General features: G+C 38.3%; 1 protein-coding gene across 1 annotated transcript in view; it reads left to right on the top strand.

Annotated features, from left to right (window-relative positions):
* LOC104625126 (centromere protein F-like) overlaps nt 1-13,317 on the top strand; it is a 44,482-nt gene extending 31,165 nt beyond the window's left edge. The window contains exons 26-35 of the mRNA XM_010292672.1: nt 299-450; nt 1,991-2,150; nt 4,844-4,996; nt 6,071-6,238; nt 7,184-7,281; nt 7,634-7,768; nt 8,670-8,788; nt 9,502-9,598; nt 11,803-11,902; nt 13,282-13,317. Of these exons, the coding sequence (XP_010290974.1) occupies nt 299-450; nt 1,991-2,150; nt 4,844-4,996; nt 6,071-6,238; nt 7,184-7,281; nt 7,634-7,768; nt 8,670-8,788; nt 9,502-9,598; nt 11,803-11,902; nt 13,282-13,317 (1,218 nt within the window). The remainder of the gene's footprint in view (nt 1-298; nt 451-1,990; nt 2,151-4,843; nt 4,997-6,070; nt 6,239-7,183; nt 7,282-7,633; nt 7,769-8,669; nt 8,789-9,501; nt 9,599-11,802; nt 11,903-13,281) is intronic.
* The last annotated feature ends 1,362 nt before the right edge of the window (nt 13,318-14,679 follow it).

Below are 14,679 nucleotides of genomic sequence, written 5' to 3'. Positions count from 1 at the left end.
GGGAAAGATTGGTGAGTTTTAATTAGCTGCATGACTTTGTAATTTTTTGTTTTATGCACGGAATGCCTAGAGACTTTACGGATTCTGAAGTTTAACTTTGTAAATTATGTGAGTGCTAAGAAAACATATGTGTGACTAGAGAAGGTGTGCTTACATTTATGGGAGTTTAGGTAATTAGCCTGATAAACAGGACCAAACAGGGAGAAAACATTATTCTGTAATTAGGTTTCTAGCACTAATAAAACTTCCAACTGTATATTTTTCATTCCAGTTCACTAATCATGTTTATTAAACGTAGGCTAAAGAAGGAGCCAGCCTTGCAGCTGTTGAGATATCAAAACTGAAGACCAAGGTTGATGATTTGGAGAAGGCACTGCATCAAACAAAAACCTTCCAAGCAGAAACTGAGAGAGAGATTGCATCATACCAGAATGAGCTTGCTGGATTAAGGTATAAATGGTAAAATTAGCAAATAGTACATATGGCTCTTGTTTAGAATTCTTCAGTGACTTCACAACCTGACGTAAAACTGACACAAAACCAAAATTATGAATAACTTAGCAGGAAGTAGGATAAGAATATTTCTGTAATGTGCAAAATCAACTTCCACGGGGTTGTCTTTGTTTGCGGTTATCCTTGTATCTTTATGTAATGGTCTTTTGGCTTACGTAAAGTTTCAGGCAGTCTTAATTGAACGTTTTCTGCTCTGTTGGTGACTTGGATATACGGAACTACAGTTTAAGAATCTTATTTCAACGCTTGGTGTTATATTCTCTTTTTGTAGCTGTATCTTATATCTACAGCGATTGATATGGCTGAACGTTTCCCCCCAAATCTCTTTTTTTTAAAAGATGGCTGAGGTGGTGTGTATTTGGCCTAACGACATACGGAAGATTAACTTCATTTCACATTTGGGCATTATTTTTGTAAATTCAGGAGTCCACTCCAGTGCTAGCATCATCTGTCACAAATGAATAATGTGACACCTTGGGCCTAACTTGGTGAATGCCTCATGAGGTCTGCTGCTAAGAAGGCAGTAGGCATTTTTCAGTGGCACTCTGTGGAGGCAGGGCAAGATTTGGTCATCTTAGACTGCTGTTCTTGTTCAAGGTTTTAAACTAGTGCAGATGATTGAAGGTCAAAAGCATGTTATGATCAGTTCAGTGAAGATAATTTTGTTAGAATTTGAGGCCAGTAGGCAGTATCCTAGTGCCTTAATGCCTTTTATTGTCCATAGTGCAAATTCTAGCTCTCTAATTAAAGTCTATATAAGATAACGTCTGTTTTGTACTAGAAGTTCTTGGGGGAGCGGTTGTAGATCAAAAGGACAGCCCCACATTTATCTTTGTACATGTGATCAAGTTAGCATGAAATAGTCAAACGTTATTCTAACTTGTAGACTTAACCAGTGAACAGCATGAATAGTCTTCCATTTTTTTCCCCCAAACGTTAAAAACATAGATTGAATTCAAAAGGATTTAAATGACTTTTATGCCCTTTGTGATATCGCCTGTGTACGACAGCAGTTTCTGTCATACATGTTTGTTTATTTACAGTTCTCTGGGTCTAGGATGTTCCTTTTCAAACTTGTGTAACTGCAGTAGGGTAGACTGGCTATCTTGAGCAGGGCCTACACAGCTGAGACCTAGAGTTGCTTTGCTGCGCAACCTTATTCTTTAGGTAGCTGAAGTATGTACTGTGTTAACAGATGTTAGTATCTTTACAGCCAGTGAACTTCTCTCATCTCCAAGCCAATGAAGCAAATGTGATGTTATCACTTTTCAGGCTTCATTTTCTGATTTTTTTTTTTTAGCAGATGTCTTTAAACTGAGGTATGTATTGAGAATGTTCATATAATGCTCCATATTTGCATATAACTGCTCAAAAATACCATTATTTCAGAAATAACAGTGAGTACACCTTTATCCTTTTCATTCACTGGTATGCGGTGTATTATCATTTAACATCTAGTCTAATATTTTATGTTCAGAATGGAAAACAACCTCCTCCTCTCAGAGTCCCAGGCGCTGCGAAATCAATATCAAATCACAGTTGCTGAGAAAGATCGACAGATTGCAGAACTACAGAAGCTGCAACAAGACATGATTTTTAAGAAATCGGTCTCCGCTGGCAGCAATTACCCAGTCAAGGTAAAAAAAATGAAATGTAGCAGGAGGCACAAATCTACCTCCATCAGTTTATTGTATTAAATTTGCAGCTTGCTTCCCAAATGAGAACTATACGGCATATGATAGTGAAGTATGGAAGGCTGATGAGTGCATTACCTTTAAGTCAGTGTTGCCTGGGGTCAGATCAGCAACTTACAACGATTCCTAGCAAATGAGTTGCAAGTGTTAAAAACACTTTTTAATGGAGCCTGATATATTGATCAATTTCTTTTAAACAAAGGAAAATAATGTGTTTCTCATACGTTGATAAAATAACAGAGAAAACTTGGTGGTGTGGTTTTAGTGGTTAAAAACACGGAAAGCACCTTCATGAAGAAATGAAATGGTTGTGAAGCAAAGGATGAAGGTCATGAACTTACAATGGTTACTGATTCTTAGTCAAAAAGGAGTAACGATTTGCTGTGGTTACTTTGTCAGGTAGTGGTATTTGCTTGTTGCTGAGTTCCTAACATTAGTAGATTCCCTAAGTAATCTTCTAAGTTACTATTTTAGGTTAGTTAAATCCAGAATATAGTAGGAAGAAGTTAAAAAAAAAAGGTTCAACAGCAGACTGGGTGCTGATAAATAGAGAGGCATACTAGAAAGGGAAAGAAGAAACAGTGCAATTTGCAGGTTTCTCAGTTAATCCTTTCACATCAAGAGGAGGATTGGGAACTTTCATGCAACTTAAGGAGAGATTCTTATGTAGTAGCTGAGATGAAACGTGTTACATCCACAAGTGGAAATACAATCCTGGCTTCTTGTGCCAATTTCATATCTATCATGCGTCCTTTTACTGTTCACTCTGTTGTAACACCAGTGTCGTTACTTGTTCCTGTACCACACTTGTTCAAAAGAGAATCGGATGCTGTACTATTACTTGTAGGATGCCAACAATGCATGTATTGTCACTGAGTCCTTGCATGCTGATTGACTTAATCACCTGCCAGACAGCTTCCTACCTATTTCTTTTTCTCTCAGTAGGTAGTATCAAGTTGGATCTGTCTTCCCCCGGTTCAGTGATTATTGCACTAAGTATAGAAGCATTGTAATTTTTTGAGACATGAACCTTCTTTTAAAATCCAATTTTAGAATTGGCTAGCTAAAGCAAATAGTATTGGCAGAACAGGTAGACAAAAAAGATGACTTGCATGTATCTTATTTTTAGAAAACCAGTCTAAATCAAAGTTGTTTCAAGTTCTTTGTATGTTGAAGAACTGGTAGGAAAAGTGGCACAGAAAACGTAATTCTTGAGTGTAGATAATTTGTAGTACAGTTCACCTCAGCTTCACAGTACTATGACATTGCAATACAAAAAGACATGTCAAAGGAGAGAGGTGGAAGGCATGATACCGAAAAACTTTTAAGAAGAAACTTCAGAAAAGATGGGGATTGTTTACATTAGGAAAGAAAAAAAGGAGCGGGGGGGAACTCTAGTAGTACTGTGGGATGCATGTGAAATGAGAATCTACACTTTCACTTCGTGTAAGCCCAGAATAGGGGACATTCAGTTACAAATACAAAACTAGTAAAAGAATGTGCTCTTTCAGGCAACGTGAACCTTTTTTCAGATACATTATAGCTGCAGCCTATTTTCAGGGACACAGTTTTTAAGAGGAACAAAAAAAATCTTGGTAGTTTACATTGACAACTGTTTTCAGAATTTGTATACTTGATGCTCACAAATTTTAAAGGTCTAATAAAGTTCATTCTTCAGAACCTAAATCAATCTGTAATTACTGCAGATTAGAATAGGACCTAATTGGGAGGAGAAGGGAGAGATGTGCCTAATGGAAGTGTTCTTGCCCTTCCCCTGAAGCATCTGGAGTTGGCTTCTGCCAGCAACAAAATGCTAGATTTAGAAAGGCAGCAGCTGAGACCCAGTCTGGCAATTGCTGTCTGCTTTTGTAGACTGTCGTTACAGGTTCAAGGAAAGCGAACCTTTATTATACTCTTAGAATAATGTTCTTATGTGCCTTTTCTGTCCCAAAGGAAGTAAACCATATTCCTTTTAATTTCATTAAAACCAATATCTTAGTTGGTCAAGTTTGTGTGTCTCATGCTGTTCACTTTCTGTGGCTAAAATGATGAATGAAAGCTATTGAACAGTAATGCCTGTTGGGTTATGGAATATTTTATGTGGTTGAAGTCTTTATTTCATGACTGCATAGGAAAATAGATTACATAAAGCATTAGAGATGGCACTCTTCCGTCCATTATTGGAGATCAACATAAAAAAATTGACCTGCCAGAAATAAGGGTGGCCAAAGCTGTGAATCAGTGGTAAAGTTGGGTTTTTTTGTGGTGAATTTTTTGGTCAATATGGGCTTTCAGCTTTAAATTTATATTTACAAATTAGCTGTTCTTCTACAAGACATGAATACCATACGTTATTAATTTGAAAATAATCTTTGGAAAATTAAGTTGGGTTGCCTTTTCATGGTAATTTTTAATTTGAAGTATTTAGGTTGAAAACACTAAGTAGAAGATTTCTTTTCCTTTTTTTTTTTGTTAAATATAATGTGTCTTGCAAATGTGGTATTAACTTGTGAGAAGGAAATGATTTTGTGAAAAGGAAATTATTATGTAGTCCGTATGTATATTTAGTGTTGGTGGTGTATATTATTTCAAGAACTCCTATACCATTTACCCTGAATATGCTAATACTTTTTAAGGTTTTAGAAACTGCCTCCCTCGCTGGCAGTGCAGATACGCCGCAGGAAATCAAACATGTCTTAGCTGAGAAGAATCAGCTTCAAAACGAGCTCCAGCGCTGTCTTCAGGAGATACACCAGAAGGATCTGCATTTTCAGCAGGTTAATTCAAAGGTAACTTTAGAACAACAGCAGTGTCTTGTGTGACTGACAGTTAGTTTGCCTTGAAACTTAGATTCTTCAAAACAACCCTGTTGGCTCAGACTAGAAATTGCAAACTAAATGTCTGTATTATCTTTCTGTCAGGCTTTCCTGACTTGTTATTTGACTGAGAGAGGTTTATTTGAATCTGCATTCTGAAGACATTGATGGAGCACTGCTGAACTTCTGTTCAAAGTAAAATGTTTTTCATTATAGACAGAAACAGATGTCTGTCTTAGCTGGAACAAGATTTTAGCTATCTCATACCAAATTTTAAATACCTCAAAATGTTTCCTTACAAATTCTTGATGAACACTTTTGCGGCTGTTAAGACTGTAAGAGCGTGTGTATTATCTGTGTGCACATGTGTGTGCGTGTTCAGTTTTGTTTGTAAATGTTCTTGGAAATTCCCTTTTTACGTTTATCTCTTTTTGTGTGACCTGGTATTGGAAGCAAATCAGATTTATGTTACCTTTCATCTGTCATTGTGTCTGTTTTCACTCCTTCACCCAAACATTTTATAAACCTAATAACAATTTTAACCAAACTTTGAAACAGGTGTAGGAAATCTCAAGCTCCTCCAAGTGAAGATGAGAGTTTGGGTAATGGGTGGAGACGCAACTTACAGTCTGTTTTTTGCAAAGATGAAAACTCGACTGCTGAGCGTTCCTGGACTGCCTGGTGAACATGTTTATACTGTCAGGCTTATTTGGCTCTATGTGTTGTCCTGAAGTAGCAGCTACATATACTGTCTGCTGCCAGGTGGTGATATCATAGCAAACATGGGGAGGGAGGCACTGGGGTTCAAAACCCTGAGTTTCTGGTTTGGGCATATTGATGACAGGGGAAATCAATACTCAGGTCTCATTATTTCCGCTGCTCATAAAACAACTAGTTAAATCTTACCAAACTGTGACCTTGCCAAAGAGGTGATGCAATTTTGAAACTAGTACTTGGTTGTTTTCAACAGCAGGTCTCAAATCCGTCGTAATTTCCTGCAGGAGATAATTCCTAATTTTTACTTACTTAAATGTTAATTTCTTTCAGGTTGTGCAGTCAGCAGAAGAGAATGCTGTCTTGTCTGCCCAGTTGAAGACTCTTTCGCAGACTCTGAGGGATAACCAGCTTCGTTACACTGACTTGCAGAATCGTTATTTAAGACTTGAGAGGGAATATCAGACAGTGCAAGTGACATCTTTCCAAGGCACTGTTCAGGTAAACAAATATATGGAAATGTTTTTGTGTTTGTTTTTTTCTTCTGTGCTTACATTTCTCTGGTTTTCCTGCTAAAAATGAAGTAAACACTTTTTATTTTACTGATTTGGTACTTTTGCTAGCCCATGATGTGCTGAAGATAACTGTTTTTTGTAAAGCTGGTTTTACTTCACTTTTCATTTAAGGAAGCTGTTTATGCATCTTTTTTTTGTTGTTTTGAAGTATCATCTTTTTTGAATTAGTCTACAGCTGGCAGATGTAATTGGATGGTCACTAATCACCGGATCAGCAACGTTTAGTGATAATTTCATGTCAGTCATAAATTGTTTTGCAAGGTGTTTGAGTAATATTTTCAGAAGTGAGATCTGTATTACCAGTTCAGCATTTCGGTACCCTTTGCTCACCCCTCATACATATCTGTAAGCTTACTCCTTTGTGATATCTTAACGTTAAAAAAATTTTTCTGTATTGATTTGGTTATTCAGTAACAATCAATTAATATAATGCCCTAAAATATCATAGAGATACATACGTAAAACAACCATTACTCTTCCGTGAACAGAAATAAACACAAACAAGGAGAACTGTAAACAAAAAAATAAATGAATAGCTGCATTACTTAGGAAACCACAGTCAGTGCTATATTACTATGTGGCTGTGTAGATGCATTTCTTTCACTTCAGACGTTGCTCAGATAAGAGATTGCAGTGTTACGCAGTGTACATGTATCCTTCAAGTCCTGCAGCACACACAGGCAGTATTCGTCAGCTTTCTGTTAGAAAACAGGTTCGGAAAATTGCAGCTCCGGCAATGAAAAGATTAAATGGGACAAAGATTGGTTTGTTCCGCTGATTTGTGATGCTTATGGCTTCTTTAATTGAAATAAAGATTTTTAGCAACTAGAAAAATGGTGATGGGCTTTTTTACCTCTTTAATATTTTCTAGGATGAAACCAGAGCAGAAGTTCCTCCTGGAGCGCCACAGGAAAGATCTGCAATTGTTGTTGAAATAGACAATATGGAACTAAATGAACTCAGAAGAAGGTCAGGACTGAGAGCATGTTATTAGCAATATTGTTTTCCTGATGGCTGTGTTCTAAGTGTGAAAGTAATGCTTTTCTATCCCTCTGAGGCATTTTGGGGGAAAAGGGAAAGAAGTGCATTTACAGAGGATTAAATGAATCATAGTTATATTCTTCATTTGTTATTATCTGCTAGGATTTGTGGTTTGTTTCTGTAAAGATACATATTTGTTGGTGACTTTATTTCGATATTGTATCTAAAGCATCTCACTATAATTAAGTCTTTATCACAAAAAAGAATATCCTTAATAAAAAAGAAGAAATTAATTCCTGAAGTACGTGAAATACTGATTTCAGATTTCATTTTGTCATAGGCTTGCAGAGACCGAGCAACAATATGATTCAGTGCAGCAGGCGCTCTCACAGCTGACAGAAACACTGTCGGAAGAGAAGAGGAGGAGAGAAGCTGCGGAAGAAGCTCTTGGGCTCTCTGAGGAGCAAAGCAACAGGTAAAATACTCCTGTCTGTAAGATGTGGAGTTTTTTTCTTTTGAAAGGAAAGTGTAAGACACATTTCTTTGTCTTTTCTTATATTTTTGAAATATGGGACAGTTAGATTGCTGCATTAAACCCTTATGTGGGTGTGAAATCACTTGCATGTTCAGAGAGCCGAAGCCATCTTTTGCTTCTGCTTCCCCTTGGACAACTGCATGGTGAGGTTTTCATTTACACTATGCCTGGAGGAAACGCAAAGTGTACTACAGCACTGGAAAATGGAGTGTCAGATTTTTTGTTTACCTTTTATTTTTAGTGAGGTTAGCGATTGATTTTTCTATGGGTGTTAGATTTCTGAGCAAATAATAGTACAAATAGAGCAAACAAATAATGGAACCTGTTTGTGAGCCCGCAGTACTTGATGCAATGAAGGTGCATGTGTAATGGTTAAAAAGCTAGGTCTAACTCTATGGATCAAGAAAACGTTACGGGCTTTGGGATTTTTTTTTTTTTAATTTAATTTCTTTCTTTAGGTGTTGGACTCGGTAGTCAGTAGTCTTTCTTTTTTTACAAGTCAGGAAAAAATCTGACATAGAACAGCTTTAGTACAGCCACTGCTTAGATTTAAAATATCATTATCCATCTGCCTACGTAAAGTGCCCATCGCTACCATCATCTGAAAACCACTATTCCATCAGCTAGCGATGATGGCAGTCATTTATGCAGAATAAATGAAACCCCTTGAGAGTAGCTTGTAAATAGAGACTGAAAAAGACCTGGCAAAATAAATGAAGTCTTACTGCTTTTTGTGGGGACCTTCCCACAGTAATGTAAGTAGACAAAATAATGTGAATTCAGTACTTTAAAAGAGCAGATAATTCAGTGCTCCATTATTTCCCTTCAATTTTTCCTCTAGATTTGAAGTAAGTGGTTACAGGTCTGTACCGATGGAATACACTGTTCAGATGGAAACTGAGGAGGAAAGGGAAGCCTTAATCATCAATCCTAGTGAACATGTTATTGTGCGAAAGGTAAGTAAACGAAAGCTTTTAAAACCCCCGAATTATAAGCTACGTAAATGTGGCGTACATCAATGCGTCTTCGCTCTGCTACACCTTTCAACTGTCATTCGTCCTTGGAGTGCAGATTTCCCTTTTGAGTGACTGGAAATCACTTATTTTGGGTTGTCCTCTTCATATGTAAACACTGGCATGAAGCAGCTACTTGTCTAACCTGGTTTGTCTCTGAAAAGCTGACTGCGAAGTACTCTCTTATTGTGTCAGATATCATGGGGGTGGGTGGGCCGTAGAGGCGTCCATTCAAAGTAGCAAGCTACTACAGAAACTACATTGGGTCGTGGATGGTGAGTCAAATACAGGCAGCTGTGTAAACCATGCCATGGAACACATTACATATGTCCAAATTAAAATGTGAGTAATAATATTTATATTACCCACGTGGCCATGAAATAAAATGTGTGTGCATATAACAATGCGTTGTCATCTCTAGTAATCATATGTAATTGCATAATACACAAATATCTTGTGTCCGTTCCTCTCCCCTTTTATTAATGCTCTTTTCTTTGGCCTATAAATCATTTATGCTTGCAGCCCGTGCTGTGGCATCCATTGCTGCATCAGAGGCAAAAAGCTTATAGTGCCTTCGAAATCTAAGTTACAGTGGAGCTGCTTCTCCTCCGTATTCATGATTACTTACTTGACGTTTTTTGTTCCTTAACCAGATGAAAGGAGGAGCCCTTTCCTTCAGAAGATGGCTTCGAGGGCGAAGTCTTTACTGTTCTAAGCTGCTGACCTCCAGAGCAAAATCCCGCTATTTATTCCTCACGTACCTAGTTACACTACATCTTATTGTTTTACTGTGCCTCACTGGTGTTCTCTGAATACACTGCATTTTCTGGGTAAATTATTTCCCTCTAGGTAATGGTGTGCCATTCAAGATAATAGACTTTTCACATGCTGCTGTTAAGCTATGCACTGGACACAGTTGTACATATTCTTGTTAGACGACATGAATCTTAAGCTTCGTAAAAGAAACTTGTGTATATCACACTTGCTCCAAAGTTGACTTGAATTGCTCTTTAACAGTGGAATATTATATTTGCTAAGGAGAAGATATTCCCCTCTGTTTGCCCTATAAAGAAACTGCTGCATACAAGTTATTTAATATTGTTTGTGAGTACATAATGATTGATTACTACTGAATGGGTTGTAAATGATATCTTTTCTATATAAATTTTATTTTAAGAGTTAAAACTATAAATTTTAAAGGAATATCCAGCTATTACTGTTTATTGGCTTCTTGATTATAACAAGAAGTTTTATAGAGTGCAATAAAGGAAGAACTACTGGATTTTTTTTTTTAATTTTTTTTTCTGAAAATAAAGATTTAAGGTTGTTCTTTGGCCATACAGTTTGTAATGGCTCTGACAAGGTGCACAGATAGTATATGGTAATGAGATAAGCCAATGATTAAAGATTCAGAATTGAGATGACGTGAAGAAATGTCTTCAACTTCTTATATTCCTTTACTGTTGTTTCAAGGTGCAACTTCTGTAGTTTTTCTTGTTTGCTTTTTTTTTTTTTTTTAATTTGTTTGGGGGGTTTTTTTGTGGTTTTTTTTTTTTATTCGTCTTGGTGGGTTTAGTTACTGCATATCTTTGGGGCAAAAAGTCGCTGAGCAGCTCAACACGTGAAATTCAAGCTTATAAAGACACAACCTTACATATTTGACATACTTGGGCTTCAAGATTCAAATGAATAAAGGGTACATTTTCCACTAAAAGGCTATAAGAAGCAGAGGATTTGCATTCAGTTTCTGTAGACGTGTAATAGTGTTGTGCGTTGCATACTAATACATCCATGTTTTCTTACAATGTTCTCTGAAACTGCACAACTGTTTCTCCAATTCAGAGAAGAGCTTTTTTGTGAAGACTCTGGCCACTGGAAGCTGGAAGGTCATTTTTTACACCCTCTATTGTTTGTTGGCGTTTGTTCTCTCTGTGTTTCCACTCACATCTGTGTAAAATGGAGATACAATCAAAACAAGCAGAGTCTAGTGGAGTAGGCAAAGTTGCAAAAAGGAGTAGCCATTTGATTTCCCGTTTGCTAGACTAAAATACTAAAAATCTTGTTGGAAAAGAAATATCTAATGAGTATGGAAATGGAAGGATTCCAGCGGTTTTACTGATGGGCAGATACAAGGTTGGCTTTGAGCAGATGTTAGCGAAGTGAATTATGTGCTTAAGGTCCAAGGATTCTTGTATGTGATGCCTGGTGCGCGGTCGCGTAACGTGTAAGAAAGAGGGATCAGTTGGCATTTACGTCCGCAGAGGTTTTTTTACCAAATTGTATCTGATGTTCTGCATAACTTGTGTTTGTCATGTGGAACGGGAAGTATTGCCAGCCGTATTTACCGCTGTAGGTAAATCCTGTAAACTTTCATCTTCTGATGGTTCTTTAGTATTTCTTAGTCTAGTAAAGGTCTGGATCTCTGTATACATCCAGTATATTCCTATGTAATTGATGTCTCTTTTTTTTTTTTTTTTGGTGAAATGGTGATGGCTCATCTCTTTGGAATGGCTGATTGCTGATTCAGTCCCTCTTTTCAGCCATCGTGTCACCCAAGTACCGAGATAAGTCAGCTATTTTCAGTCTTTGTGCCACGCAAACAGACAAGTACAGTTGAAACATGAGTACTGTACATGGTAGGACTTTCCCCTTTCCAGCTTGAAGGTGGCTGTTAACAGAATGATAACGAGCTATTCTTAGCTAATCGTGTTATAATGAAGCAGAATGCTTCCCAATGACAACAGTGGACCTACAAATCCTTCCAGTCGTACTCATCTCGTGTGAGGGATTTTTGTCTTCAGGGGAGAAAACAACCCTCTGTCATGAGGCGTAGCAAGTTAGCAAGCGGGAAAGGAGCCAGAGATGTTAGAAATTCTGCCCTAATTTATCCAGGCCTTTGTGCTGTCACTGCGATAAGCACAAACTGAAAAAAAGTTTCCAAAAATGGCTTGACACGTGTAGATATTCCGTGAACTCCATTCCAGAAGCTGATATAAATGTAATAGAAGGTGAGATCATGTCATTTACAAAGAGGCTTTTACAAATCGTCACCATTTCCCGGGTAAGTATTACCCTGAGAGTTTTTCATGTTACCGTTCATGATTTTAATGCTTCGCTTTGCTTGGTCTGAGATCTTTTGGGGGTCGTCATGCTTGCTGGACTTGGATGCTGTTTGCCTCAACCTTTGAAGGGGTTCCAAAGGGTCTCCTTTGGGCGTAAGGTAATTCAGGTTTGACTGCGTGGTTGCAGGGAGATGTGCACATGTTCCTCATCGCTGGAAGGATCAGTAGAGTGCAATGAAACCTTCTTAGTCTATCCGAACCCCGGAAGAACACTTTAACAGTGCTTGCTGTCTGGACATCAGGCCTGATGCAGAAACCAGAAAGGAAGTTCTCTGTTAATTGTATTTAATTTTGCACTGAGAATTAGAAAAACAAAAATGGAAAGTAAAAAATTAAGCAAATTTAGGAAATTTATTTAGGAATTTCATCTGGTGACAAGATTTCCAAATAGCTGTTTTGAGAAAACGATTATTAAACCTATAAATTCAGCGGCTGTAAAGCAATAATGTGACTCAATCAATGAAACTTTTAAGTTGTGCTCTTTATTAGTTCATTCACCTCATAATTCAGTAACGGTAAGGAAAGCAAGATGGTTTTTTTTTTTTTTTTTTTAAATAATGGGAAATGAACAAATTCAGCGGTTGATTTTATTAGTAAGTGTCAGCGGCTTCTCTGGAATCTAATCAATAGCGAGTGAAAGTGTAAAACGATTGCTGCCAGCCCTCCAAAGTGTAACGTGAAGGGGTCAGCGGGGGTTTCCCTATGAAGTTTGTTTCTCCAGGGATGCCTGTGCTGACCTTAGTTTTACATGTAGACCTGTACGTGAAATGCTGTGTGTATGAATGAATGGGAATACTGTTTCTCACCACGGAGGATTGAACATCTTGGTCCTATCCAGCCTTCTTTAGAGCCAAGGAGCGACGCTGAGCTCTGGGAGCTTTGCAGCATTCCTCCACTTTAAAATTCTCTACTCTTAAATCCTAGTATCTCATCTGATGTCATTTCTGATATATTTAAGAACTGAGTTTCCTTCTGTTTTACACTGATGGAGTCAGAGTCTGGGTGCAGTTCTATAATGTCGGATGCTGCTGATAAACGGTTGGCTTACTGCGTTCTTAAAAGCTTTTTCCTGAGGGTCTTAGAAGAAACTAACAATTCATGGCAACACGAATGAATGTTCCAAAATACCAGCTGCTAGAACTCATGGCTAAACATCCCTATATTAAAGATGTTAACAAATGTATATGATAAAATTATTCTGCTTCCTTATGTGAAAAAGAATCTTCCAGTCACAGGCACATCAACAAGAATTAAAATGATTTTTTTCTTCTTCAAAGTCATGTCATATTTTTGAATTACGCTTCCATTTCACCTGCAGGCGTTGGGATCGGTCATCGCGCTTCGTAAAGCGTGAGGGAAAGGATTGAACACCGGGAACTTCACGCAGCTCAAACTTTAAAAACCAAAACTCCTCCTGTTTGTAAATCTCCAGGGGCTCTGGTATTCTTGCAGGGACCCTCAGAGCCTGAGGTATTTTAACCCCCCCAAACAGGACGGCATGAATTGGTTGCAGGGCAGACCGGAACGCTGGTGGCTGTTCTGCCAGCGCGCCTGGCCTGCCTGCGCACGTAGCGCTCGGGTGGGACCGTAATGCCCTCAGAAGTCAAATACCTTCCTGCATTCATCGCAAAAACGATACTTAATACATTTTCGCATTGTTAGGGACCAGAAGTTTGCTGGAGAAGTGGTGTTTTTCATTCCTTTCCCATTTCTGAAGTACCCTTCCCTACAAAGTGAAGTTGCCAGAGAAGGAAAAAGAAAATCCTTCCCTCTCCTTGACTGCCTAAAGAGGTGATCGTACAGCCCTAAAAATAACCAAGGAATCCGAAACAGAAGTCTTGGTGAAATTCAGGCCCGCCCTTGGTGGGAGTTTTGCCATGAATTTCAATGAGTTCAGGGCTTCGTCTGATGTGTTGGCCAACTGCCGAAGTTGAGTTGTTCCTGGGCGGTTGTGCCAGCTCCTCGTGTTCGGTTTCCCAGAATATCCACTTCAATGAGGTATTTGCCACTGACAAACATGGAATAGGTCCTGTAGCGAGCTCTTCACAGTACAGAGGAGCTGTCATTTAAAAACACACGGCAAATGCTTCCCTGAAACCTTTTGTGTCGGTTATTTTTAGTTGTTTAAGTTTGATGATGACCCTCTAAGAAAAAAGCGAATTTAAACGTGCCGCTAGGGATCAGCTGCGGTCTTTGAAGCAATGAGTGTTCAGTGATTCTTATTTCCCACCTAACTACTGACGTTACAACTGGTAGGTGCGTATGATCAACTCATTTTTAGCCGATGAAATTTCTAGACAATGACAATTCAGCCTTGGAAGATTTGGGGTTACGCTTGCTTAAGGCCAAGTGGAGCTGAATGTGTATCCTCTAGTTGAACTTGTCCCATGGTCGTGAGGCCAAGTAACATAATACCACAGGACCCCTTGAGGCTACAGCAGAAGCGATTTCCCTTTTGGAAACAAAGGCTGAACGTCCTGATTAATTTGCTTCAGTAAAACCTATTCAAGCTGAAATGTATGTGGATATTTAGCATGCTCTGCAAGATCGGAGCTTTAGCATAGACTTTGCTGTTTAGGTTTATTCTTCTCAAAAATTATTCTTTTGACAGCAATTTGCTCTCTAAATAACGGAGTGTTGCTTCTGTCCTATTCCTTTCCATTGCTCCTCCCCCCGCCCCCGCAATTACTGTTTGCAGCCAAAATCGTGAGGCACT

Source organism: Phaethon lepturus, unplaced genomic scaffold, assembly GCF_000687285.1.
Source record: "Phaethon lepturus isolate BGI_N335 unplaced genomic scaffold, ASM68728v1 scaffold15968, whole genome shotgun sequence".
NCBI lineage: Eukaryota > Metazoa > Chordata > Aves > Phaethontiformes > Phaethontidae > Phaethon > Phaethon lepturus.
The sequence above is the reverse complement of the archived record's forward strand: the minus strand, read 5'-3'. Positions and strand labels throughout refer to the sequence as shown.